Genomic DNA, 24,278 nt, shown 5'->3' with positions numbered 1-24,278 from the left:
TCGTGATGGAGGAGCTGGCTCCTACCGGGGTTCAGGCACCCCCAGAACCGGCTGGAGGGAAGGATGTGAGGGGCAGAGGAACTTGCTCATGCCCATGGAAATGGGGGGGGGGGGGGGGGGGCAAATGGGGGAGCTGCCAGCCCGCAGCCCCCACTGAACAGTACCTCTCACTCACCCCACAGAAATATGACTACGACAGCAGCACTGTGCGGAAGAAGTTCTTCAGGGAGGCCCTGCTGCAGATCACCATCCCCTTCCTGCTGAAGAAGCTGGCACCGACCTGCAAGGGGGTAAGAGGGTGCAGTTTGGGGTCGGAGGGAAGGACCACTCTCCCCCACGGAGGGGCTGGAGCATCCCTCCCTCCCATTGCCCCCCAGCTGAGCAGGCTCTCCCCTGCGGCAGGAATTAGCCAAGTTTCAGGAGCTGATCTTCGAGGACTTTGCCAGCTTCATCCTGGTGGAGAACACTTACGAGGAGGTCGTGCTACAGTCGGTGATGAAAGACATCATGCAAGGTAGGGTCCCGCAGCACCAGGGAGCCTGGACCCACTCAGCTCTTTGCCTCGGGGGGCTCCAGCACGCTGGGGTGGGTGTTTGGTCCTGGATGGAGTCAGTGTGAGCCAAACCTGAGCTCAGCAGCACCTGGAGGGACGGTGATGGATGCTGGGGACCATAGGAGGAAGGGTGCACCCTTGCAGGGTGCTGGGAACCATAGGAGGAGGGAGGACTCTGAGGAGGGTGCCGGGGGCTGTACCAGGAGCAGCTTTCCCAGCTGAGCAGTAGGTGAGATGCTGAACCCTCTGCCCAGCTCCAGACACCCAAGGGGCTGGCGGGGAGAGGTGCCCAAGCGTGGTGGGCACTGCCCTGTGCCCACAGTCCGTCTGACATCTCTCTCGGTCCCCCAGCTGTGAAGGAGGCAGCCGTGCAGCGGAAGCACAACCTGTACCGAGACAGCATGGTCATGCACAACAGCGATCCCAACCTGCACCTCCTGGGTGAGAGCATCCCCATCGACTGGGGCGAGGAGTACAGCGGGCAGCCGGAGCCTGAGCCAGCAGCCGACAAGCGCCGCAGGGCCAAGCAAGTGGTGTCAGTGATCCAAGACGACGAGGGGGGCCTGCCCTACGCAGTGCGTGCTGAGGCGCTGCTGCAGCCCGGCTCCCCAGAGCCAGAGGAGCCGGACCCTGGCGCGCAGCCGAGCTCCCCCGATGGGGTGCAGGAGATCCGGAAGGCGCTGGCGAAGGAGAGCCTTGGGGACAGCGTCAAGGCGGAGGAGGAGCAGCTGACGAACGGTACCAACACCACACAGGAGAGCAGTGCCACCGAGGAGGTGGTGGTGGTGGCGGTAGGGTCTGTCACAGGTGACGTCCTCCCACAAGATCCAGCCAGTGAGGGGGACGGGGTGCACTGCGCCACACCGGCATCGCCTGTGCCTGGAGCTGAAGTCCCATCGGGGGCTGGGGTGCAACATGCTGCTCCAACATCACCTGTCCCTGGAGCCGAGGTCCCATCAGGAGCTGCGGTGCAACATGACGCACCAGCACCACCCATGCTGGCATCACCCATGCCCAGAGCTGATGTCCCGTTAGGGGCCAGTGTGCAACACACCGCACCAGCACCACCCAAACCCAGGGCAGCCGATGGCCCAGCAGAGGCCAAGGTGCCCCATGCCACACCAGCATCGCCCGTACCCACAGCTGAGACCCCATCGCCATCCGCCGGGACCGCTTGCCACCAGCCCAGTGACAAGGAGACGGGTGAGGAGGTGACCCCCCCGGTTGGCAAGTGCAGAGCCCTGCAGCCCATGGGCACAACAGAGAGTGGTGAGGGGGTGCAGACTGAGTTCTAGCCCCATGGACTGGCCCCAGTGATGCTGGGGGTTGGGGTAGGGGGAATAGGACCTGCTGTGCTGCTGGGGACAGAAAGCAGCACAGCGGGAGAGGGAGGGGATGGGGAACACTGAGACCTTATTGCCTAGCCTGGGGGGGGGTCCTCGCTGCTGCGTGGGTCTGGCCACAGCCAAGTGGTCCTACTGGGTCGGACTGGGGGGCCCCTGCCCTGGCACAGGGCACCCCCTGGACTCTGCTCTGTCCTTCTGCCTTATTTTCTTCTTTTCTACTGAAGAGATGCTTTATCTGCCTCCTCCCACCCCCCCCGCCCCAGCACAAGTGCCTGTGGCTGCCAGGGGGGAGCTGGCACTAACCCCACCGTGGATGGGTGAGGGTCAGTCCCTGCCCCAACCCGGGGGTTTCCTGGAAGCCTGCCCACTGCCATCCTACCCAGCCAGCTCCAGCAGTGCCCGTGGGAGAGGGGACTGCAGGGGATGATGGAAAATGTGATAGCAGCCGGGGCAGGGCAGGGATGGGTGCTGGCACTGCTGCTGGTGAGGCAAGAGCTGGGGCTGGCAGCGCCCAGGCTGAGCTCACAGCACCCAGCGCCCACCCCCTGACTACCCTCACCGCAGGGTCTTCAAGCAGCTATTTAAGTTCAGAGGAAAATGTTAGAGGGGAAGGCGGCATTCACGCAGTGCCCCCAGGGGCTGCCTCCGGGCTGAGGCTTGCCACGCAGCGGAGGGACCCCAGCTCTCACCCACCGGTGCTCCCCAGCACCGTGCACGGATGATTTCTCTGGCTCTCAGGCTCTGCAGGTTTTGGCACCTGCACCGATGGCGAAGCAAAGAGCTGGTGCCTTAGCAGGGGCTTGCTGCCCCCCCCAGCAGCCCTGCCCACCGTGGGGAGGGGGACGGGACTGGCACAGCCCCCATGCAGAGATGCTAAAAGCCCCGGAGCTGGCGGGAGTTGGCAGGACTCGTGAGCGTGAGACACGTGTGCACGTGCACGGAGCAGGGACCAGCACCCCGACACTCGCCTGTATTTTAGGTGCCGCTGTTTCTGCCTCTGAAGGGGGGTGCCCGGCCGAACCCGCTTGGGAAGGACACCCCCCAGAGTGCCTTGCTTTGGGAACTTAAAACCTGTCTCTTCCAGGATATTTTATTAAGAAAGTTATACAAATGTTTAAAAATATGCTTATAATAATTAATAAAACGGAAAAGCTTTATTTAAAGCCAGAGGAGACTGTTCTTATGCCCCCAGGGGCTGGGCTGGAGGGGTAGGGCTGGGGCTCCCTACTCCCACGAAGGCTGGGGGGGTGCCCCATCCTGAGACCACCCAGCAGCAATACGAGCCAGGAGCTGAACAACTGAGATGACTTTTATTAAAAGGGGCGTCCCGAGAAAGCAGCAAGAGGCACCCGCAGCAGCAGCTTCCCCTCAGCACAGCCCCACGCATGGCCTGGGGGCTGCTCTGACCCCATCCCTGAAGCCCTGGGCAGGAGTAGGGGGCGATGGGGGCGGGGAAGGTCAACAGGACCCCCCCTTGTCCCCAGAAGGCACTGTGTGAATTGGGGCTTGGTGCAGGGAAGTTCTGAGCAGAAGGGCAGGGATGCCTGTCCCCAGCATGTCCCCTTCCCCAGCAGGTCACTGGGCCATTCTTGTTCCAGCCAGGATGAACCCCCTGAAGTGTTGGGGGGAGGAAATGCCCAGCACCCCCCTACCGTCATCACCCGGCCAAAGCTCCCTGAGAGCCGGGGGGCAGCCACCAGCCGAGGACGGTGGCAGTGTGGCAGAGTGCTGGCCATGGGACTCCCCAGCACCTCCCCACCCGAATCAGGCCAGCACTGGGGGTCCCCGCAGCAAATCCTTGGGGTGCTGTGTCCCGCACAGGACAGGGACAAGGACAGACCCAGCAGAAGTGACAGCAGCTATTCCAGACAAAGTAGCAGGAGGCATGGAGCACATCACCCACCATCCCGGGGGGGTGCCTACCCCCGACCGAGCAGGGGGTACACCAGGAAATAGCCCAGTGTGGAGCCGGCAATGGCCCCCAGAAAGATCCAGGTGTTGTAGGACATGACGGCCAGCATCACCATGTAGCCCAGCACCACCTGCACCACGTGGAACAGCGTCTGGCCGACGTGGTACTGAAACCACCTGTGGAAGATGGGAAACCCCATCAATGAGGGGCCAGGGCAGCTGGCACCCCCGCCTCGCCAGCAGTCCACAGCGGGCAGAGATGGGTTTGGGGAGAAGGGAGAGGGATGGGGGCTACAACCAGCAGTGCAGGGGGAAATCCCACGCCAACAGCACCGGGAGGGTATTACTAAGAGGTTGGCAGGAAGAAGAGCCTCGGGAATGGTCTGGGATGAAACAGAAAACCCCAGGGCTTGGCTCCAATGGCTTGTGCTGGGAAGGAAAGACCTGGGCCAGCTTTGCTGGGGTGCCTGAGCTGCTGCTGGTTCCCAGCCCTGAAGCACAAGGACCCTCCTGCACCCACAGTGGCTCCTGGGGGAATGTGAGCATTTAAGACAGTTGAAGAACACCCTGGACATCTCCCCCAGTACCTGGAGGGGCCGGGATGCCCCCAGGGCCACCCCCCGAGGCTGTACACCTACCTCTTTCCCGCAAGCCTGTTAATCCCCGTCTGCCCCTTCACAGCCTTGCTCCCCTCCTGCGCTAGCCCAGGGGTCCTACATCCATTCCTGAGCCCCAGCCCCCAGACCCCACTAGCCAGGTGCATGGGGGTCCCCACAGTACCTGCCCTGTGTGAGGCCAGTGTCCTCCTCCTCCTCCGGCTCCACCAGTGCCTCCCGGCTGAGGCTGTGGGGCAGAGCCAGCAGTGCCCGCCGCAGCAGCACGGCCTTACCCATCTTGACGGCTTCGTAAAGCATCGACAGCAGCAGGATCACCAGCACTGAGAGCGCCATCCCTGCATGAGAAACACCCTGCTGCTGCGTGCTGGTGGGAGAGGGGGTGTGGGGGCAAGGAGGGGGACAGCAGGTCCTGGCACAGAGGGCTTGGGCACATCCATAGGATAAAGTGGAAGGAACGAAGGGGTCCTGGGATTGGGGTTGGGCCGCAGTGACAGGCAGCAGGTTTGGGATGTGCTGGGAAACGACGTATTTAGCCCAATCCCCCCTCCATATTCCTAGGGAGTATTTTTTGGAAGGGGTTGCTCTGAAAAAAATCAGCATCTACTCCATAAAAATGAGAAGGTTGAAGTATGATGCTGGGACAATAATTTAAAAAACCCCAACAGCGTAAAAGAAAACAGGAACCTGAGTCACCACCGAGTGACCAGGAAGACGGGGGTTGGCAGGCCTGGGAGGGGGATGCTTCCCTGAGCAGCTTGGGAGGATCACCCCCTGCCCAGGGCATTACGGGGGCACGGCACTGTTCATCACGGTAGGAAAGGGTCAGCCAAAAACAGGCAGTGCCCGCCGAGCTCTGGGGCAAGTGGAGCCCACCAGAGCTCTGCCCCGACCCCTCCAAGCAGTAGGTGCCCCCACACTAATGCTGGGTGGGCGCCCTGCTCCCCCTACTCCCAGCCCATTGCTAACACTGCTCCGGCTGGGAATGCAAAGCCACGGCTTGGTTCTCTGCCCCACATCCCTTTCCCTGGGTGGAAAACACAGCTGGACAGCCGGACAGATGGGTGTCCTGGGGCTGGCAGCCTACCTGTGGGGGTGTGGACGCTCCAGAAGTCAAACAGCAGCACTGCTGTGTCCGAGAAGTAGAAGGACATCTGGAAGAGAGGTCAAGCAGTGATGGGGCAGACAGGGGCTGGGGTGCCCACACCTTCAGTGGGTCCATGCACCCACCACTCCGAAGGGCTGAGCCCCAGTGCTGATGCTCAGCCGGGGTTTTACCAAACGGTGCAATTTCCCACCCCCAAATTCCTGAAACTGGAAGAGGAACTTGCACTGAAAATCAGTCACGCAGACCACCCTCTAGCCAGACAGTTTTTACCTCTAGCAGCAGTTCCCGCGCCTGTCTGGGATGGTGAGAAAATGAGTTTATCCCTGTGAGAGAGAGACGAGCCCAGGGCTTCATTAGCCCAGATTTGAGAAGGGAAGGTCTGTGGGAGACAGACAGAAGCTAGTGGACATCATCTGCAGCCTGAAGCAGTGGTGGCCAGAGCCCAGCCACCCTCTGCTCTCCTCTGCCTCCCGGGGCTCCTCTTGCATCGCCGGGACCGGCCAAAGCAGCCACAGGCCTGATGATGGGCGCCAGGGTGGCTGGTCCAGGGCTGCCTCCCTGGCACAAGAGCATCGGTCCAAGCACTGGGGCTGCCGGGACCTACAAAGGCATCAACCCCCTCTTTATCACACTCAAACACGAAGAACAAGTACTGCTCTTGCGTAACGAATCCACCTACAGTGCTGATACCACAGCTGCCAAGTCTTGCTCGTTTTACCACCAAAAAGTGGAATTTTGTTGGGTTATTTTCTGCCTCCCTTCAGCGCCTCCCTCTAGCTAGTGCTCCTGGGGCTTGTGCTCTCTCCTCTGCTGCACCGACCCGGCTTTGGCCGCCCGCGCCTGCCGTTACTGGCACCAGCAGATGTGGCTGACGGGACCGGCCTCGGCCAGAAATACCATCCCATAACCGGGTGTCCACACCGCAGACGGGCTCTAATTACACCCTTCGGCCGCTTGTTACCCAAAGCACATTAGCATGTATAATTGGCTCATGCTTTTAAGCTTCCTTTGGCAACAGATTAATGATAATTAGCCTTTAAATAAAGCTATTTCTCCTTTGCAGGCTTCACCCATAAGTCTGCAGTGTCTTGTAAGGAAAAAGTAACTATCTTAAGGACAGGGGAAGAAAAGTGACCAGCAGAAGATCCCCTCACTGCACCAGGTCTCCCAGCCTGGGGTGAAGCCACGTGTCTTCAGGCACCCAGCGTGGCTGTGAGACCAAAACGATGCCTCTTGGTCCAACGACCCCTCGCTCCTCTCCTATAGCCACACTAGAGCATGATCTCCCCGGAGACAGCATCTTGCTGGGTGAGATGCAAACCTCAAAAGGACGAACCCTAAAAATCTCTGCGCCCTTTGCAAGAGAGGAATTGTGCTGGCGGGGCGATGGGGCAGGCCCAGGGATATGGCTTGGAGGGATGCGGTCCTGTCCTCACGCCCCTGCCCACACGGCAGTGATTCAGCAGGCACCGGGGTAAGGCTGCGCCCTGCTCCTCCTCTGCACCTTGCTGGTGTTCACACACGCAAATCAAGCTGCTGAAAGATATCCTGCGCTGCCTCCTCCCATGCACGCAACACCTATGTGTCACCACTTAATTTGCTGCAGTTCTGGGGTTAACCTTCGCCGTTAAGTGAAAAAAACAGTGGTGTACATGTGAAGCAGTGTTGGGCTGCCTGGCACATCCCAACCTGCTGCTCCAGTCTGACTGGGACACCTGGCCCCGAACGGCGGGATGAGCTGCCTCCCTGCAGCGCACCGACCCCTGGGATGCAAAACAGCACGGCTGCTCCAGCCAGCCCCAGCTGCAGCCCCCACTGGGGACACAGTGGCCTGGGGAGATGTCCCCACACCAGGGTGCTCCCTGGACCCAGTGGGAGCCACCCCTTGAGCCTCACTGGGATGCTGCTACAGGAGGCTGGTGCCAGCAAACCGGGAGGACCCAGGAGCCTTAAGCATCGCACCTCACACCTGAGCTTAAAGCACAAACCTGTGCCAGGGCGATGGATTAAGGCTGGTGCCACGACGTGAGCTCGAGGGGCTGGTGTCAGCTGGCACCCGCGACAGCCCCGCCACGGGGATGGGCGAGAGAGTGACGGCAGAGAGCGGGTGACAGGGGGAGCGGGGGTGACAGGAGTGGGGGACGGGAGTGGGAGACAGTGGGGAGTGGGTGATAGGGGAGAGCTGGCGGTGGGGGAGCGTAGGTGATGGGGGAGTGGGTGACAGGTGATAAGGGGTGACAGGTGATAAGGGGCAGCGGGTGACAGGGCAGCGGGTGACAGGGAGCCTTCGGGTAGGGGACGCGCAGCCCCGGGGTGCCAGGCGCAGGCTGCCCACCCGCCTCACGCCTCACCGGGGCCGCGGTTTGGGGATCGCTGCCCGGCCCCGGCTGAGCGGGGGGCGCGGGGGGGCGCAGCGGCTACGCAGGGACGTGCGTGGTCTCCGCGCCGACCTACGGGTCCCGCACCGGTGAGCCTGCGGGGCTCCCCCGGGACGCACACCCGGCCCGGCCGCCCCCCGGCCCGGCTCACCTGCATGGCGGCGGTGCGCGGCCCCGTCGCTGCCCGCCCCGTCGCAGCCCGGCTCGGCTCGGCCCGGCCCGGCCCGTCGCGGGCGCTGACGCGGGCAGCGGGGCTCGCTGGGAGTTGTAGTGCGGAGGGGGGCGAGGCACGCGCCGGGCGGGGCGGCCGCGGGCAGCGGGGAGGGGGCTCAGCATCCCTGCGGAGGGAGTGGGCTCAGCATCCCTGCGGGGGCAGGGGGCTCAGCATCCCCGGGCAGCGGGGAGGGGGCTCAGCATCCCTGCGGAGGGAGGGGGCTCAGCATCCCCGGGCAGCGGGGAGGGGGCTCAGCATCCCTGCGGAGGGAGGGGGCTCAGCATCTCCGGGCAGCGGGGAGGGGCTGGTCCCCTTTCCCACCCCATCCCCGTTCCCAGCAGTAGCAAAAAGCCCCTCGAAGCATTCACGAGTGTTTCTGCCGCTTTCCCCACGGAATCACAGAGCGCTTGCAACCCCAGCCGCCCCGCAGCTGCAGAAGACGAGAAGTCTTCCCCCCACCATCAAGGCTTGCCCGGAAAGGGGCAGGATTTCCGAAGGGGAACTTGGCTTCCCAGCTGGGGCCGCAGCAAGAGCACGCAGGCGCTCTCTCCTTGCTGGCCCTCCCTGCCCATCTCCATTTCCCGGGGGGCAGGAGCTGGAGCTGCCCCTGCCTCAGTTTCCCCAAGTGCTGATGCCCACAGAGGCACCCAGTGCCTGCCAGGGGATATACGTGTAAGTCCCTGCTTGGGAAGGGGATAGGGGGCCGCAGGCAAAACACCACTGTTAGTAGCCAGTGTATTTTTCCTTGCCACTAGAGAGGTGGAATCGGAGTTATTCACGGTGTGTTGGCTGCTTGAATTAAGAAAAAATACTGGATAAACCCACCAATGCGCTACTTCTCTTTAAAATCTTTCCTCAAGTTTCCATCAAAAATGGACACCCGATTTTTTTGGCAGCTGAAGCTCCTCTGGGTGGTGGCCAGCATGGCTGGCGGGTGAGGTGAAGACTGTGCCTGCCGCTTTCCTCCTTCGCAAAAACACAGCGGAGAACGCTGCTAAAAAGAGTAATTTGCGCAAAGAAAAAGCAAAACCAAACAAAAAAAAAACCCACCCCAGAAAACAAAAAACATTCTGCCCTGAAAAAAATGTTGGTTTGCTGTCACTTGAGAGTCTGCTCTGCTTATGTCCCCAGGATCCAACATGTGCCTTGAGTTGGGATTTAATTTTCCCTTTGCAATCTGCTGCATAGGGTGTGTCTCCTCAGCACCCAGCACCCATGGGTGCTGCCCGAGCCCCTGCCTGCCCCCTGCTCCCCAGCCAGCCCGGCCACGAGCAGCTCCGCTTCCCCTTTCACCTCCCTGCCAGGAAGGGAGGTGGCTGCACGGCAGGGACCACCGGGGTGACAATGCACCCGCATGTCCCCATGGTGGGCTGCAGGTGAGGGGATGTCGCCGGGGGGTTCCCACGGGGTGGTGGCAGCTGCAGGGGGAGGAAAGGCCGGTGGGGCCGGGACTGGCATCATGCCCTTGCAGGGCAGAGCCGGGAGCGGTTTTACAGAGGGGTACCCCACATGACAAGCAGTGTATTGCAGCAAACAGAAATGAAATGCCAGAGTGGAAAAACCCTTTTCAAGGCACTCAGTCACTGCCCCCTGTCCCCCTTGGTGAGTATGGCTGGTGACGCACCCGGGCACAGTGGGAACGGCTACTGCAACCCACAAAAAGATGCTACACCAGGGACTGAGCTAGCAAAGAGCGGTACAGCTTGCACACACAATTCCGCATTGCTTAAGCTGCTCCCTAAGGACTGTGCCCCCCAAAAAAGCTTCACCTGCTGCTCTCCTTGACCCCCAGGGCAGGGTAGGGTCTGGGCGCTGCGCTGCTCCACCGGCACTGGTGCTCAGCTCACCTGGGCACACACGCTGCAAGGGCAAGGTGGGCAAGCTCCGCGTTAGACTCTGCAGTGAAGGGTGCTGAGAAAACCAGCGGTGCAGCACAAAGCCAGCTGAGATCTCGGGGGTCTGGGGCTGTGCACCAGCGAAATGGGGGTGCTGGAATACAGCTATGGCTCAGGTGCCACACGGAAGCCCTCTGCCCTTGGGAGTCACCTGTACCCACCTAGGGCCAAGCAGCCCAGCAATAGCAGGAGGGTTAGAGGCAAGGGAAACACTGGTGGGAACAACAGAAATAGAGCAGTGAGTATCAGTACTGCAGCACGGGCTTCAGTTCCTGCCCCTGCCCGAGCAGAGCAATGCTGCCTTGCAGCACAGACCTGCTGTAGCACCCGGGTCTACCCCACCAAAAGCCCACTGACCCCCACCTGAGTTGCAGACCCACAACAGAGCCAGAACTTGGGCATGTTTTGCATTCTCCAGCCCTTCTCAATCCCTGCTGCTTGCAGCAGCCTGCGGTCGCTTTGCCCGGCAGAGAGCAGGTAGCGCAGCAGGGACCTGCCTGCTGGGGCTCTCCAGGCTGCTCCTCAGCCTGGTCCTGGGGGGATGAGCCTCCGAGCATTTGTGCACTTGACCGAGGCAAAGAAAATCCCCTTTCCTTTCCCTCCTCCCAAGCTAGCGGGATTTTTCTTGGCGTTTTTTTCTTCAGCAGACAGTTTAGTTCTTGGTGGTTATAATTACACAAGCCTCCCCCAATCAGTCATTAAATTAGCACCTTCTTTCATACATATATATATAATATATAATTTATAAAGAAATGAATTTTGTAAACAATATTCTTCTACTCCAGAAGGAAGTGTAGTCCGTGGCATAATGCAGCTACAAACACGTATCTCAGAAAGAGGAGCAGCAGCTCTGGGGAGCAGGTGGGAGCCCCATGCCACCCCCAGCCTCCGCGCATGTCCCCAGCAGGACAGTTCTTGGGTGGGGAGCGAACTGGCCAGCTTGGTTTGGGTGTCACTGGTTTCAGCTGAAGCAAACTGGTCCAACTGTGAAACCAAACTGGTGTGAGGCATCGCCATTGTGAAAGACGGCCAGGTCCCGCAGGGGCAGCAGGGAGAGCTCCTCTGTGGTGAACTGGAAGATGGTGTCGGTGATGGAGGACTCGTTGTCCAGCTGAAACGAGCACCGGGGGCAGCTGAGTGGCACAGAAACCCTCGGCTGGTGGGCCTGGAGGTCCCTCTCAGAGCACCCGCTGTCCCCTTTGCTGCTCCGGTTGCTCCTCGATACACCCAACAGCCCTGTGGGCATGGCCAGGTCTCCATCCCCAGCCCTTCGTGGCTTGTCCAGGGAGGTGGCCTCCCCCCTGTCCCATTCATGCCCTGCCACATCCCAGCCTGCTTCCCAAGACCAGGGCAGCTCCTTGGGCCCAGGGAGAGGATGCTCTCCATCCCCATCCCGCCACGTGAAGCTGCATCCACCAGGTTTATCCCAAACCCCGAGGGTGCCAACCACGCCGAGGGGCTCTGCAAATGTCGGGGGACTAGAAAAGGGTCTGGCCACAGCCAGGCTTACCACGCAGCCCTGCAGGCTGGCTGCATAGCTCTGCTCCCGGGAGTCGGCCAGGAAGCGGATTTCCTTCTCGGGCTGGGGCTGGCCCTGCTCGGGAGCGGGTCTGCAGGAGTACGAGACCTTCTGGGTGGCCAGGCGGCTGTGCAGGCGGAGGAAGCGGAGCTGCACCGGGCTGGCCCCCTCGTACTCCAGCTGCAGGGGCAACGAGAGAGAAACCCGGGTAGCGGGGGCTGCCTGGAGGTACCTGTGCTCCCCCCAGTTCCAAACTAGGCAGGATTCAGCTGTCTGCTAAAGCACTCATTCGGATTTTCTTGCAGAAGGAGGTGTCACATCCCACCATGCACAGCCAGTGGGACCTTGTGCCCAGGCACTTCCCACCACAGCAGTGCAGGCACTGGAAGACCCCCGACCCCAGGAGATGGGCATTGTGTCCCCTTGGCTGTCCTGGCCAGGCACTCACCAGGAAGCCCCCGGGCAGGGCGCTGAACCACTCAAAGGTGTCCTTGGAGGTGTAGGCACTCAGCCAAGCCTTGATAGGGACCTGTGGGGAGTGGGGACCATGTCACACTGTCCCAGGCTTCAGTTCCCTGGGACTTGCAAACTTTGTGACCAGGATCCTCACCCCAAAGTGCTCCAACAGTTCCCTGGGATGGCAGTGGTCACCACAGCAAGGGACCGGCCACATTGTCCCCTCTCCAGCCCGGACAACCCCTGTCCTTACCTGCCCCGAGGGATAACACGGGGCTGAAGCTGCCCCATGAAAGCCACCCCATACCTGGTTGTGGACGGGGGCTATGCAGGTCTCACCCCCTGCTGTGAAGTTGCAGAAGGCCACCAGTGCGTCCTGGGGGCTGCCCTGGTTGGGGTCGATGTAGTATTGCCCTGGAGGGAGGCAGAGGGGAGGTCCTGGCACCCAGTTTTTGGCACAAGGAGGATGCCATGCTGTGCCGTGCCATCCCACCCCAGCTTGTGGCACATCCCCGGCTGCAACTTCCATCCTCCTGGGATGCAGCCTGGCTGCCGTCCTGTTTCTCCAGGGATGCCCATGAAACGTAGCTGAGCTCATCCCCCCAAATCCTTATTCCCTCTTAACTGCAGAAGCTGCCTGTTCCCCCACATTGGCCAGCAGGGAGGGCTGGCCTGATGTGAGGCCATTGTGGGGGGACCCCGTGTGCACCCCAGTACCGTTGGGCAGGCTGGGGTAAGCCAGCAGGAGCTCCTTGCAGGTGGCCGCTGGGTTGGTTTTGGTGCCGTTGGGTTGCTCGACAAGAGCTTGCAGCTCCTGACTCAAGGTGTCCAGCAGAGCCCAGACCGCAGTGTAATTCAGGTGGTTGGAGGGATAAATTAGGTGCTGAAAGAAAAAGAGGGGGATATAACCAAGCTGACATTAGCTCCCCCCTCCCCACCTCTTATTTTGGCTAGGAGCATCATCGGGTGCTCAGGGAGAGGATGGGACACGCAGGGCACAAGGACAAGCCTGGTGGGAGAGAGATTAACCAGAACTGCTTGCTCTTTCTGCAAGGACTTTGGCCCCTGTGCACAGAGGACCTCAGAAGAAGTGGGAGATGGGACAGCACCACTGTCAGCCCCTTCCCACCCCAGTCGACACCCACCAAAAGCAGGACGGGAAGCCCTCGCCCCCATGCACTCACCCGCAGCTGCTCCCTGGACAGCATCAGCGTGGGTCCTCTGGGACCAGGGGGGCCAGCGAGACCCTGGGTGACAATGACAATGCTGGTGATGCTGACTGCTGCCCACGAGCCCCCCCCCCCCCCCCCCATTTGCAGCTCCTCCAACGGTGCCAGCAGCTGGCCGTCCCCACGGCATGGCATGGCATGGTGGGACCTCACTGCCAAACCCGAGGGAGAAGGGACCCAAATTTTGGCACGAGGGACGTTAGCGGCTCTGCTTACCGGTGTGCCCGGTGTGCCCCTGGGTCCCGGCAGCCCCGGGAAGCCTTTCGGCCCCTGCCAAAGGTCAAGGTGGAGGAGAGAAGAAAAGCAAGGTGGCAAGATGCTGCTGTGCTGAGCTGCACCCCAGGGTGCCCCACAGGGCCACCCTCCACTCCGGGGAGAGGACAGGGGGGGATGGTGCCCCACAGCAGGGCTGAGCCCAGCTCAGGTGCTTCCCCCTACTTACTTTGGGTCCAGACAAGCCCTGGAAGAGAAGGACAAGACCCAGCTAAGAGGGAGGCAGGTGGGATTGAAGCCCCATCACAGCGTAACTGCGGGTGGGTCCAGGAGTGAACCCCAAACCTGCCCAGAGGGTGAGGGACTCACCGGTGTCCCGGGGGTGCCAGGGTGTCCCCGTGGGCCGGGGGGGCCAGTGTCACCCTGCAAAGACACCGGAGGAGGTCAGGACACTGCATGGGGCATCTCCCAGCCCTATGTCCTTCTACAGCTCAGCCCCTTCCCCAGGTGGATTTTGCACAGAAAAATGAGGAATTCACCCCAAATAGTCACCTTGGTTCCTGCCATCCCCCCTCCACCCTGCCCTTACCTGCTGTCCCTTGGGTCCCGGCCTCCCAGGGATGCCATGGGGTCCCAGCTTGCCCTAGGAGACATGGAAGGGTGTCACACAGGGTGACAAGGGACCAAGAGGGGGGAGGAAAAGAGCAAACCCCTTCACGCACCTTGAAGCCATCGTCCCCTTGCTGTCCCAGCTCGCCCACGCTGCCCTTCTCGCCCTAGGAGAGAGTGAGGGAGAGCTCTGGTGGCAAAGAGGAGGGTAGAAACCCCCTGGGACACCAGGCCGAGGTGGGGGGCTCTGCCCTGGAGGGTGGGCTTTGGAACCCTACTCTAGTTACCCCATCAGTGGTGTTTCATTGCGTAGGCAACAGAGGTTTTGCTTGCTGCCTGACCCTGGCAGGAGACACCTGCCTGAGGATGTTTCCCAAGGTCAAATATCTCCTGGCCTCCAGCAAACAGCTGGAAATGGGAAATCCCCAGTTACAGCTGGGTGCAAAATTTCTGAAAAAAACCCTCCATTCTTCTGGTTTGGTAGAATTAACTGTAGCCATATTGCTGGGGAAGGAGGAGGTGTGATGGCGCATCTGCCTCCCCTCCTCAGCTGCGAAGGGTAAAAACTGAAAGCATTTTATCCCAGACTAAAATATCATCCAAGACAACCTCGCAACTTCCCAGAAAACCCTTTGGGAAAACAAAGAAAATTTCTTGTGTGCTGAAATCTGGTGGAGCAGGGGAAGAAACCACAGCGGAGCAGCTGCCCGCAGCCTCCTCTCCCAGGCTCTGGCCTTGCTGAACGCCCTGGACTTTAGCTTCTGCCATTGCTCATTTAGCTCGCAATAAATTTAATGCTGAGGTTTCATTTTCCTGAATGCTGTGAGCAACTACCCACCACCAGGGACTGCTTGTCACTCTTATTTACAGCCTTATGGCTGATGGATGGGGCCGTGAGGATACGCTTTGCTTCTCAGGCCAAGGTTGGATCCATCAGCTCATCAGTAATGGCACAGAGATGGTATGTGCTTGTGCTGCATCAGCATCAACACAGAGCAGGGGATTAAAGGACTACGCTGCTGCTTGCAACTCCAGGAGGATGGAGAGGCTGGAACAGGACCTGGTTTTGGAGAAAGCCTAATGGTCCTACCTCGCAGCACCTGGGGACATGGTCAACCCCCAAAGAAGGATGCTGCAGCAATCAGGGTTCAAGAAGAGGGGAATAAGTGATGGCATCCAGCAAATTAAATGCTAGCCCGTGCCCAGAGTCCCCCTGTCCCCGTGCCTGGGACTCAAGTGCCTAGTACATATCACCTACCTTGGGTCCTTTCGGTCCAGGGTCTCCCTTCATGCCCTTCAGCCCTGGGATGCCCTAAGAGAGAAACGATGCAGTACCGCATCACCCTGCGCCTGAGCTGCTCCCGTCGGCTCCCTGGCAAAGGGGAACCTTGCCACAATGGTGGCTTCCAGGATTCTGAGAATTTCAGGCAGTTTTACAAACTTTGAGGCATTTTCTCATCATATCTTTGATTTTTGCTTTCAGGAGGATCCCTCAAGCAAAGACCATTAAAAAGTGCAGTTCAGGTCCCTTAGCTGGTTGCCGAACATGCCACCTTTCTTCTGTGAAGTTTCCAAAGTCAGGATTTTTATTTTAAATGAGAAAAAACAATTCTCAGCAATTAAAAAAAACCCAAACATCTGAGTAGGTTTTTTTGGTGAATGCTGGCTGCTGCAGTGCAGCCAGTCCCTCCAGCCATGGCAGCTCGCTGGGCACATGGGCACAGTTCTCCACAAGTGCTCAGCACTGCCGAGCATCAGACACTTAACTGGAAGGGAAGTATTTGGCCTCTAGAACAACATATTGGAAATTACGTGATTTGCCCGACTGCATGCACATTGTTGGGATGCTAATTTGGGAGGAGAAGGCACAATGAGATGGATAAATGACAGATGGTTGAAACACCTAGAAACGTCACTTATTTTAAATGGGTCTCTGCTTTGGTTGTCTGCAGAGCTGGGTTGCACAGTGGTACCTGTGGGGGCCAAACAGTGAGCAGCTGTCACCCCAAAACCTTCAAACTAATACTCACATAGGGTCCTTGGGGGCCCTGGGGTCCTTCCAGCCCCTTGTCACCTGGGTAGCCCTGAAATGCAAAAGCGAGAGATCCTGGCTGGTGAGCCCAGAGGTGCAGGGAGAGGGGAGGCAGGAGTGATGCCCTGATGCCTCTTGCAGGGAAAGCAGCCCATGGGGGCTGGGGGTGTGGAAGACCCTTGTCTTGAGCTGGAAGGGACTGGGGACACAGAGCCCTCCAGCTATGCAGTGCCCCTATATTGGCTTATTGTTTTCTGACCCGGGGCTCAGGTAGTTGGGAGCACCCCCTGTCTTGAGAGCACCCCCGAGCTGTCAGGGTACCAAAGCAGCCCTTGCCCCGGTGGGGCAAAGCCAACCTACCTTGGGTCCCTGGGGACCTCTCGGGGGTCGGTGGCCAACTTTGCCTCGCTTCCCCTGGGAATGACAGATGAAAGACTCACGAGCAATTCAGGCATGTTAAAGGCACTAAGCTGGCTGCCCCACATCCCCCTCGCTGCCCCCCCAGGGTTGCTGAGCCCCCAGCAAACTGGGGATGCTCTGCAAGATCGCTGTGGGTTCTAAGCATCAGCCCCATGCTTCCTGCCAACCTCCATGGGGACAACAATGCCGTTTACCCGTCTGCCAGCTTCTCCAGGGACCCCTTCTTCCCCTTCGTGCCCCATATCACCCTGGGGGAAGAAGAGACAGGAGATGTGGGTCACCAGCAGGCAGGCCACAGCCTGAACCAGGACTGGGGAAAAGGGGCTGCTTGCTGCGTGGAGATGGGGACAGAGCTCAGCAGGTGCTGTGGGACCCCGGGGATGGAGACCAAGGCCACAGTGCGCAGCTGGCCACTGAAGGGGAGATCCCCTGTCTCCCACTCCAAGGGCACCCGAGTCAGGATGGAGGCAGCCCTGTGGGGCTGAACTGGGGAGACTTGCCAGCCCCTCACCCAAAAACCAACCAAGACAGCCCAAAGGCATCGAAGGGGTCTGTGTTTGCCAGGCACTGGTGCACAGCTGCCTTTACAGCAGGGAGAAGCAGGTCCCCCCAGGGCGATTCCCCCTGGTTTCTCTCCACAGACCACAGTGGGGTTGACCAGCTCAGGCTCAGCCACCCCATGTCTGGTGGCTGGTCTCCTCCCCAGGTGCCATCCACAGAAGAGGATTTCAAAGGTACCTTTTCTCCTTTGCGACCTTTCCAGCCTTTAGGACCGGCTTGTCCTGGAGACCCCTAAAATCTCAAAGGAGAAGGAAACCCCTCCGTAAGGATGCTGTGCCAGGGATGTCTCCTCCCAGTCTCCCTCCCTGCTCTTGCCACAGCGTGCGCAGGAGGATGCTCTAAGCTGAAGTCTCCATTTGAGACTTTTGCCCCTCTCTGGAGCAGGCTGGGCAGAGTGGGGCAACAAGGGCGTTCCAGTAGGAACAGGAGATGTTGCCCATGTGGGATCTCACCGCAGCTGGGAGATCCCAGCATCCTACCATCTGTGCCAGGGAGAACCAGTATGGCTCCATCCCATTCCTCACCGTTTGCCCTGGTTTTCCTGGCTTGCCTGGCTTCCCTTTCGCACCTGCCAGGCCCTAGGAAGTGGGAAAAAAAAAAAAAAAAAAAGTATGAAAATCAACCCAGCTCGAAGAAAAAGCTCCAGGGTTATTCACCCAAATCCTGGGAAGGCTGTTAGAGTGGCAGAGACAGAAAAACACAGAGAAGCAGGGTAGCAGAGGAGCCCACTCACCTCGGTGCCACTCAGCCCTGGGGCTCCAGCTTCACCTGGTGGCCCGAGAGGACCCTGAGTTCATGAGGGGACAAAAGACCAACAGATGAGGCTGGCATCAGCGCCAGGTTATTTGGAGGAAGGCAGGAGGGCGCGTACAAAGCCAGCTGCCTCGCCCCAGCATCTGGGCTGGGGTTGCTCCCCACAGGGACCGCTGGTGCTGTTTCAGGGAGGACCACCCTGTGGGGGCATCCCCTGCCCATCCCCATGGCAGAGTTACCTGCTGGCCTGGCTCTCCCTTGGCTCCCACTGCTCCTCTGGCTCCTTCGTGCCCAGTGTAGCCCCGGAGCCCAGGGGCACCCACCGGCCCCCGGGCACCTGCTGCGCCCTGGGGTGCACACAGAGGGGGGCACAGGTTACACTCCAGCCCAGCCCCACCTGGAGCAGGGCTTGAGCAGCTGCCCCCCGAGGGGCTTCAACCACACCAAGCCACAACTCCTGCTGTCTGCTTTCCAAATCCACCCAGAGTTTATTCTGCATCCCAACCTCTCCCAGGAAAGGCGACTGCCTGAGTTAAGGACATGTCTTGCCTGGGTAAAGCGACACTGCAACATGGGAAAACTGGGATGCACACGGGGTGTATCCTGCCGCTGAGTGCAGGGCACCAGTAACACACCTGGGGCTCTGTGCATGTCAGGACCAGGACCATAAAAATGCATCTCAGGGCAGAGTGCTCCTGAGCACAGGTGGCTCCTGGAGCCACCTGACCCTACGGACACCCACAGATCTGCTCGGGGACAGCAGAGGGGGAAACCAAGTGCCCCAAACCTGCCCCAGGCAGACTCCAACAGCCGAGCATTAATTGCGCAACAGCGGCGGCACTTCTGCACGGTTTTTAACAGCTGTATTAAACCGCCTTTGTGGAGGTTTGGCTCTAGGGAAACCAGGGAAACAATGACTCAGTTATGAAGCCACCGCAGGGCAGGACCTGGGAGACACTGCCTGGAACCGGGGCTGCCAGAGCTTGCTTTGTGGCCACCCCCGGGGCGAGGGTGAGGCACAGCCCCAAGCCCAGGCTCTGCTGCTCCATCACAAGATGCCACCAAACCTTTTTCCCAGGGAAGTTTTGCAGAGGTAGGGCAGGTACTCACCACCAAACCGGGCTTGCCACCATCCCCCTTGACTCCATCATCTCCAGCGAGTCCCTGCGGTGATGTTGGGGATTTAGAATAAGCCCGTCACCACCACGTGCTCTGCGCTCAGGCCCCCTGCAGGTATTTTAAGCATCCTCTCCCTCGTACCACGTTCAGCTGGCCGAGGCACATGCCCAGGCAGCACCCGGGCACCACGTGGGAGTGAACACGATTTGATCACAGGAACGGGTCTTCCACAGGGCATCCCTGGGTGCCAGGCTGAAATGGTCTGATTTTTGGGGTGGGGGCATATAAGTACCTCCTGGGAGTCAGTGCCAAGGTATGAGGCATTAAAACCCCCTCCTCACTCCTGAGCCCCCTGGCCTGGGCAGTTAAGGGGAAGTAAATCCTTTGGGTTTGGTTTGTATTAGAAGTGGTGAAGTACTGGGGAAGCCTTTGGCAGCTCCTGGGTCTACAAGGTCCCAGGCTTCAGTACCTCTAATCCTGGAGCACCAGTGGGTCCATCCATGCCTCGTGGCCCTGGATCTCCCTGAGGAAGAAGGGGAAACAGCTCTGTCCGCAAAAAAACCCTTCCTTGCCTTGTTGACTTTGGATCTCAGGCAAAAAGACAGGGAGTGCTCCATGGCAGGTCCCCCAGGTCCCCAGTCTGACCCAGGTCCTTCACCACAGCCAGCCCCACCACATCCCCCATCAGCCAGAAGCAGAAAGCAGAGCTTGGGAAAAGACCAGAAGAGGGTGTTTCACCCACAGATAAAGGGCTGGAGCCATCACCCTGCCATACCTTCACTCCCTCAGGACCGTCGAGCCCAGGAGGACCTCGGAGACCCGTCCCACCCTGTTCAGGGCACAAGCAAAGGAGCCCCATTGATTCACCCCTGCCCAGTTCTCCCAGTCACACACACTCCTCCCCAGCCAGGTCTGCGATCAGCCAAAAGGGGAGGAGGGAAGTGACCTGACTTACAAATCGTCCTCTGGCTCCTGCAGGTCCCGCAACTCCGGTGACACCAACCTGGCCCTGGGACACAGAAGGAGACACGTTCAGCAGGGTCACAGCCCGGCTGGGGGGCAGGAGGCTGGAGTTTGGCCAGAGGCAACATTAACCCAGGCTGTCCAGCAAATCCAAGCTGTCCTTTTGTGCCAACAAACCCCAATTTTGGAGTCATGCCCATGAGACACAAAAACTCCCTAATTATGGACATTTACCCATTCCTAGTATTTTATGTGGCTCCTGGAGCCCAAGGTTTCCTGCCAGGGGTGAGGTCCCCCTCCTTGGCACCCAGCCCCCAACCGCCAGCCTGCACGGATGCTGGGAGCCTGGTGGGCTGAGGCAGCCCCTCTCTGTACTTGCCAGCAAACCTTCTTGGCCTTTCTCTCCTTTATGGCCTTTTTCTCCAATCTCCCCCGTGGCAGCTCCAGGGCCAGGCACTCCAGGAAGCCCCCTGGGGCCAGCATCACCCTGCTCAGGGATGGAGACAGATGTGTCACCACAAAGAAGGAAAAGGCATTCCAATTAAATGAGCTTCTTCATGGAGATGGTGTGTTTCACACCCTCTCACTGAGTGCTGCAGACAGATGTTCACCCTAGGGTGCTCAGCAGAGGTGCCGATGCCAGGTCTGAGCCCCGCATCTCCAGTGGTCCTCAGCCATGGGGACACCTCTGCCATGCTTCTGCCCCCACCATGGCAAACGGAGCAGCAGATGCTGAGCAGGCTATGGGTGTTCCAAGGGTGCTGCAAGGAGGGGAAAGAGCTACAGGCACTCCTCACCTTCTGTCCCTGAGGTCCTGGCTCACCCGGGTCTCCAGCATCACCAGTGTCACCCTGCCCAGAGGGGAAATACCGGCATCAGATGCAGCAACTGCAACTGCTCCCCAGCACCATCCCAGGGTGGGTTAAAAGCTGACTCTGACTTCCATGGGCTTCTCCACCCTCCTCTGGCCAGGATTTTTGTGCTGGGTAAGAGCTGGCCGTGTGGCTTTGCCTGCACCAGGAGGCCACGGCCAGCTATGACCCACACTGGCCCAGAAGTGGGTGAAGACAAAATGCTGAGCACAGCCAAGCAGCACCTTGCCCAGCACAGGGAACCCAAAGCATCAGCTCCCTCCTTCCATGGGGACACCTCAGCCTATCCATGGCAAAGCTGTAGCACGTGCAGCTGTCTGGAGCCAGTGCACCGGGTGCACAGCTTTCTGATCCCCATCCTGTCCCCATTCCCTGGCAGAGGATGCTGGTGGGCAGCAGTGACCACCGTGGTGGTGTCAGTCAGCACACGTACCTCCTTTCCTTGCTCCCCGGGGCTCCCCGGCAGCCCCTCTGGCCCATCATCCCCTGGCTCCCCGGGGTCCCCTCTGATGCCCGGAGCTCCGCAGGTTCCTGGCTCCCCCTGGACAGGATTAAGACAACCAGGATTACTCTTGGCTGTCTTTTTCGGCTGACCCTGGCTCTGCCCTCCATCGTTTCTCACCATACAGCCACCTCAGTTTTCCTTATACAGGTACCCCCAGCTATGAGGGGACCTGGACCCACCTACCATGCCTAGCAACATAAATCCCCGGACATGAACATGCTGCAGGTGGATTTTAAACAGTCCCACGTGGTTTTAGGTGCCTGCCTGTCCCTGCAGCAGCGGGGCCAGGTGAGCCCAGCACCTGCATCGGTATCACCCCAGCACCCAGCAGGGACCGACCTGCTCGCCTTTGCGCCCCAGCTGACCCTCTGCTCCTGGTGGTCCTGGTGGTCCCTGGGGAGGAAACACACAGCCCAGCCCTAGCACAGCTCTTTTACATTGCACAAAGCCTTTGGCTCAGTTAACGCAGACGCAGCTTTAACCTTCTGGTTTAGCTGAGGATCAGCAACCTCCTCCCTTCATTTCCCATCCCTGGAGAAGGCACGTGGGGAGAGGCGGGCTGAAGCAGCCCCAGCCGAGGGAAGGGCCGGGCTCCCCAGCTATGTACCTGCTCGCCATCCAGCCCGCTGATGCCGGCTTGCCCAGGATCTCCCACATCACCCTGCCAGAGGACACAGACATGAGGACAGGCAGCCATGGTGGTCCTCCAACCAGGTTCCCCACAGACCCCCCTGCCCCAGCTGTCCAGCATTTGCAGGAGGGCTTGCAAGACTCTTCTCCCACCCTGCACCAGACATGTAAATCCCCATCCCACTGGGGAAAGCCAATGGCCAAACTGGGAGGAGTGCTGGCCCCTACAGCCCTGGGGAGTAAACCCCACTTTGGGCAAGCAGAGTGAGACCAAGACCTGCCTGGGCAGCTCCTGACTCATGGGACCAGGAAGGGAATAAACCCACTTTCTCTATCCTTACCTTTTCTCCTCTCATCCCTGGAGGCCCTTCAGGTCCCTTAGCACCTTCCCGGCCCTGAAAACAAACAACCCATATCAGCGGCAAGGCTTTGCCTTAACCCAGGAGGCCTTTGCAGTTCCTAAGCAGGGGTCTGGGGTGCCCCAGCACACCACATCCCCACGGGCAGAGAAGCCACACACCAGCTTCCCTTATCCTTCTCTTCCTGCAGGTGCTTTAGGGAACTCCCCAAAGTGTTGCACCAGCAAAATTCTTGCACCCTGTCCTAGTACCTGAGGCAGGAGGTTGTGCTGGGCATCGATCCAAGGAGCCCCATCTGCACTCACCGGGTACCCAGCTGGGCCAGCAGCACCAGCCACTCCAGGAGCTCCTCCTTCTCCTGCTGAGCCAGGCTTCCCGGGGATGCCATCCAGCCCCTGCATGCCGGGAATGCCCTGCAAAGCCAAAAGGCAACTTAGGTACCTCAAAATGCAGTGCAGGGTGCAGCTCCGGGGAGGGCAGGCCAGTGGGAGCCCCATGCCTGAAGCAGCTGGGCCACCACAGGGTCTGCAAGGTACCACCTGCACCTGGTGGGTACCAGTGCCTCATCACTGCAGGTGCATGAGGGTCCTGCTGTCCCCGTACCTGACTGGTCACCACCCAGCTACCCATGCAGGGTTTGGGTCATTCTCTGCCCCACGACCAGCCCAGGGATGAAGCTGCCTCCCGAGTGGGCACCTATCTTTCATCCCATTGGACATCACCCAACTTCAGCCTACAGAGCATCTCCGCAAGCTACAGCTCTCCCACTTACAGGCGGCCCTGGAAGCCCTCGAGGACCCGGGTCTCCTGCTCTGCCCTGAAACAAGAAGGATGCTCAGCAGCGTGGTCATGGCAAGGAGGCACAGGGGACCCTGAGTAGGGTAAGGCTTTGCTTGGACAATCCCCGTGTGCCCGGGCCGCCTCAGCAGTGTCTGGGCAGATAGCACAAAGCCTGGGCAGCAGCAAGTGGGACACCAGCCTCCTGCCTGCTCCTGCAAAAGGGTCCGGGGTCCAGGCCGCTAATGCTACAGGTAGCACATGTATCTGTTGCAGAGCATTGCACATCTGCAGGGGACCGCGGCAGAGGGAGCGGAACAAGCCAGAAACACGGGGAGCATGGCAAGCCCTACCTGGGAGCCGGGAGCGCCTCGGGGACCAGGGGGACCTGGCAGGGCCTAGGGGGAGGAGAGCACCATCAGAGCCCCACGCCGCAGCCCTGAGTGTTCCCCTCTCCCCATTTTAGCCCCTTGATGCCAATAGCAAAGATTTCCCATTTTCCCATACCCAGCCCAGCAAAGGCAACCTGCTCAGTGCTTCTCTGGTGGCCTGGAGCTGCCCAGGGCAGCAGCAAACAACACTCACCTTGGGACCAGCTTTTCCTGGAAATCCTGGTGGCCCTTGGGCTCCCTTTTCTCCCTGTTAGGAGGCAGGAAAGATTTCCTTTCTTCTTTATGTTTTAATGCAGTAATCTCTTCAGTGAGAACCACCCACCCCAGCCAACTCCCCGCCCCCCCCCCCCCGCCCCTACCAAAAACCCAGGTGCCTAGCATCTTATAACAAGCCACAGGAGTCTGGGCAGGTAAGTGCCCAGAACCATCAGCTCACCCAATGTGGGAGCCAGCTCCAGCCATTCTCCTCCTGCCACCCCTGCAGCCCCCTGATGGAGACCATTCACAGACACCACCCAAACCCACCCATTTGGTTCAACACTCCAACACAAAAAAGTTTCTGAAGCCTGAACTCCCACCCCAGTGCATCTCCTCACTGCTGTGCTGGACCTCCCAGCCCTACCTTGTCTCCCCTGCGCCCTGGCCTCCCACGGTCACCGGCAGGTCCCGGGTAGCCCTGAGGAGAGCATGGCATCAGGAGGCAGCCGGGGCTGCCCAGAATCTCCAGGGTTTTGGGAGAAGGTGGCTGCTGAGGCTGAGCTCTTCGCCAGGACCCCGGGCACCGCAGGAGCCCTGGCAGGATGGCGAGTGCCTGGCTGGAGGCAGCCCTGCTCCAGCGAGCCTCCCTCCC

General features: G+C 59.8%; 3 protein-coding genes across 3 annotated transcripts in view; 1 reads left to right on the top strand and 2 right to left on the bottom strand.

Moving 5' to 3' along the window:
- Window positions 1-3,062, top strand: part of NIBAN2 (niban apoptosis regulator 2) — a 31,277-nt gene extending 28,215 nt beyond the window's left edge. Inside the window, exons 12-14 of the mRNA XM_080402138.1 lie at window positions 183-290; window positions 403-514; window positions 905-3,062. Coding sequence (XP_080258264.1) covers window positions 183-290; window positions 403-514; window positions 905-1,848 — 1,164 coding nt within the window. The 3' untranslated portion in view covers window positions 1,849-3,062. The remainder of the gene's footprint in view (window positions 1-182; window positions 291-402; window positions 515-904) is intronic.
- Window positions 3,063-3,190: 128 nt separating this feature from the next.
- SLC31A2 (solute carrier family 31 member 2) lies at window positions 3,191-8,192 on the bottom strand. Its single transcript, XM_080402147.1, has 4 exons — window positions 8,062-8,192; window positions 5,512-5,578; window positions 4,591-4,762; window positions 3,191-3,987 (listed from the first exon to the last, which is right to left on the bottom strand). The coding sequence occupies exons 1-4, from the start codon at window positions 8,065-8,067 to the stop codon at window positions 3,819-3,821; spliced, it is 414 nt and encodes a 137-aa protein (XP_080258273.1). The 5' UTR covers window positions 8,068-8,192; the 3' UTR covers window positions 3,191-3,818.
- Window positions 8,193-8,261: 69 nt separating this feature from the next.
- Window positions 8,262-24,278, bottom strand: part of LOC308069936 (uncharacterized protein) — a gene marked incomplete at its 5' end in the record, with an annotated part of 93,803 nt that continues 77,786 nt past the window's right edge. Inside the window, 33 exons of the mRNA XM_080403089.1 lie at window positions 8,262-11,718; window positions 11,987-12,067; window positions 12,302-12,408; window positions 12,712-12,877; window positions 13,179-13,241; window positions 13,440-13,493; window positions 13,666-13,683; window positions 13,806-13,859; window positions 14,026-14,079; window positions 14,159-14,212; window positions 15,304-15,357; window positions 16,076-16,129; window positions 16,438-16,491; window positions 16,692-16,745; window positions 17,236-17,289; window positions 17,583-17,636; window positions 17,792-17,845; window positions 18,051-18,158; window positions 18,922-18,975; window positions 19,400-19,453; window positions 19,706-19,759; window positions 19,886-19,939; window positions 20,273-20,380; window positions 20,691-20,744; window positions 21,199-21,306; window positions 21,610-21,663; window positions 21,878-21,931; window positions 22,242-22,295; window positions 22,565-22,672; window positions 23,032-23,076; window positions 23,390-23,434; window positions 23,622-23,675; window positions 24,051-24,104. Of these exons, the coding sequence (XP_080259215.1) occupies window positions 10,981-11,718; window positions 11,987-12,067; window positions 12,302-12,408; window positions 12,712-12,877; window positions 13,179-13,241; window positions 13,440-13,493; window positions 13,666-13,683; window positions 13,806-13,859; window positions 14,026-14,079; window positions 14,159-14,212; window positions 15,304-15,357; window positions 16,076-16,129; window positions 16,438-16,491; window positions 16,692-16,745; window positions 17,236-17,289; window positions 17,583-17,636; window positions 17,792-17,845; window positions 18,051-18,158; window positions 18,922-18,975; window positions 19,400-19,453; window positions 19,706-19,759; window positions 19,886-19,939; window positions 20,273-20,380; window positions 20,691-20,744; window positions 21,199-21,306; window positions 21,610-21,663; window positions 21,878-21,931; window positions 22,242-22,295; window positions 22,565-22,672; window positions 23,032-23,076; window positions 23,390-23,434; window positions 23,622-23,675; window positions 24,051-24,104 (2,829 nt within the window). The 3' untranslated portion in view covers window positions 8,262-10,980. The remainder of the gene's footprint in view (window positions 11,719-11,986; window positions 12,068-12,301; window positions 12,409-12,711; window positions 12,878-13,178; window positions 13,242-13,439; window positions 13,494-13,665; window positions 13,684-13,805; window positions 13,860-14,025; window positions 14,080-14,158; window positions 14,213-15,303; window positions 15,358-16,075; window positions 16,130-16,437; window positions 16,492-16,691; window positions 16,746-17,235; window positions 17,290-17,582; window positions 17,637-17,791; window positions 17,846-18,050; window positions 18,159-18,921; window positions 18,976-19,399; window positions 19,454-19,705; window positions 19,760-19,885; window positions 19,940-20,272; window positions 20,381-20,690; window positions 20,745-21,198; window positions 21,307-21,609; window positions 21,664-21,877; window positions 21,932-22,241; window positions 22,296-22,564; window positions 22,673-23,031; window positions 23,077-23,389; window positions 23,435-23,621; window positions 23,676-24,050; window positions 24,105-24,278) is intronic.

Source organism: Falco punctatus (genome assembly GCF_963210335.1).
Source record: "Falco punctatus genome assembly, chromosome: 9".
Classification (NCBI taxonomy): domain Eukaryota; kingdom Metazoa; phylum Chordata; class Aves; order Falconiformes; family Falconidae; genus Falco; species Falco punctatus.
Note: the sequence above shows the minus strand (reverse complement) of the source record. Positions and strands in the feature narration are given on the sequence as shown.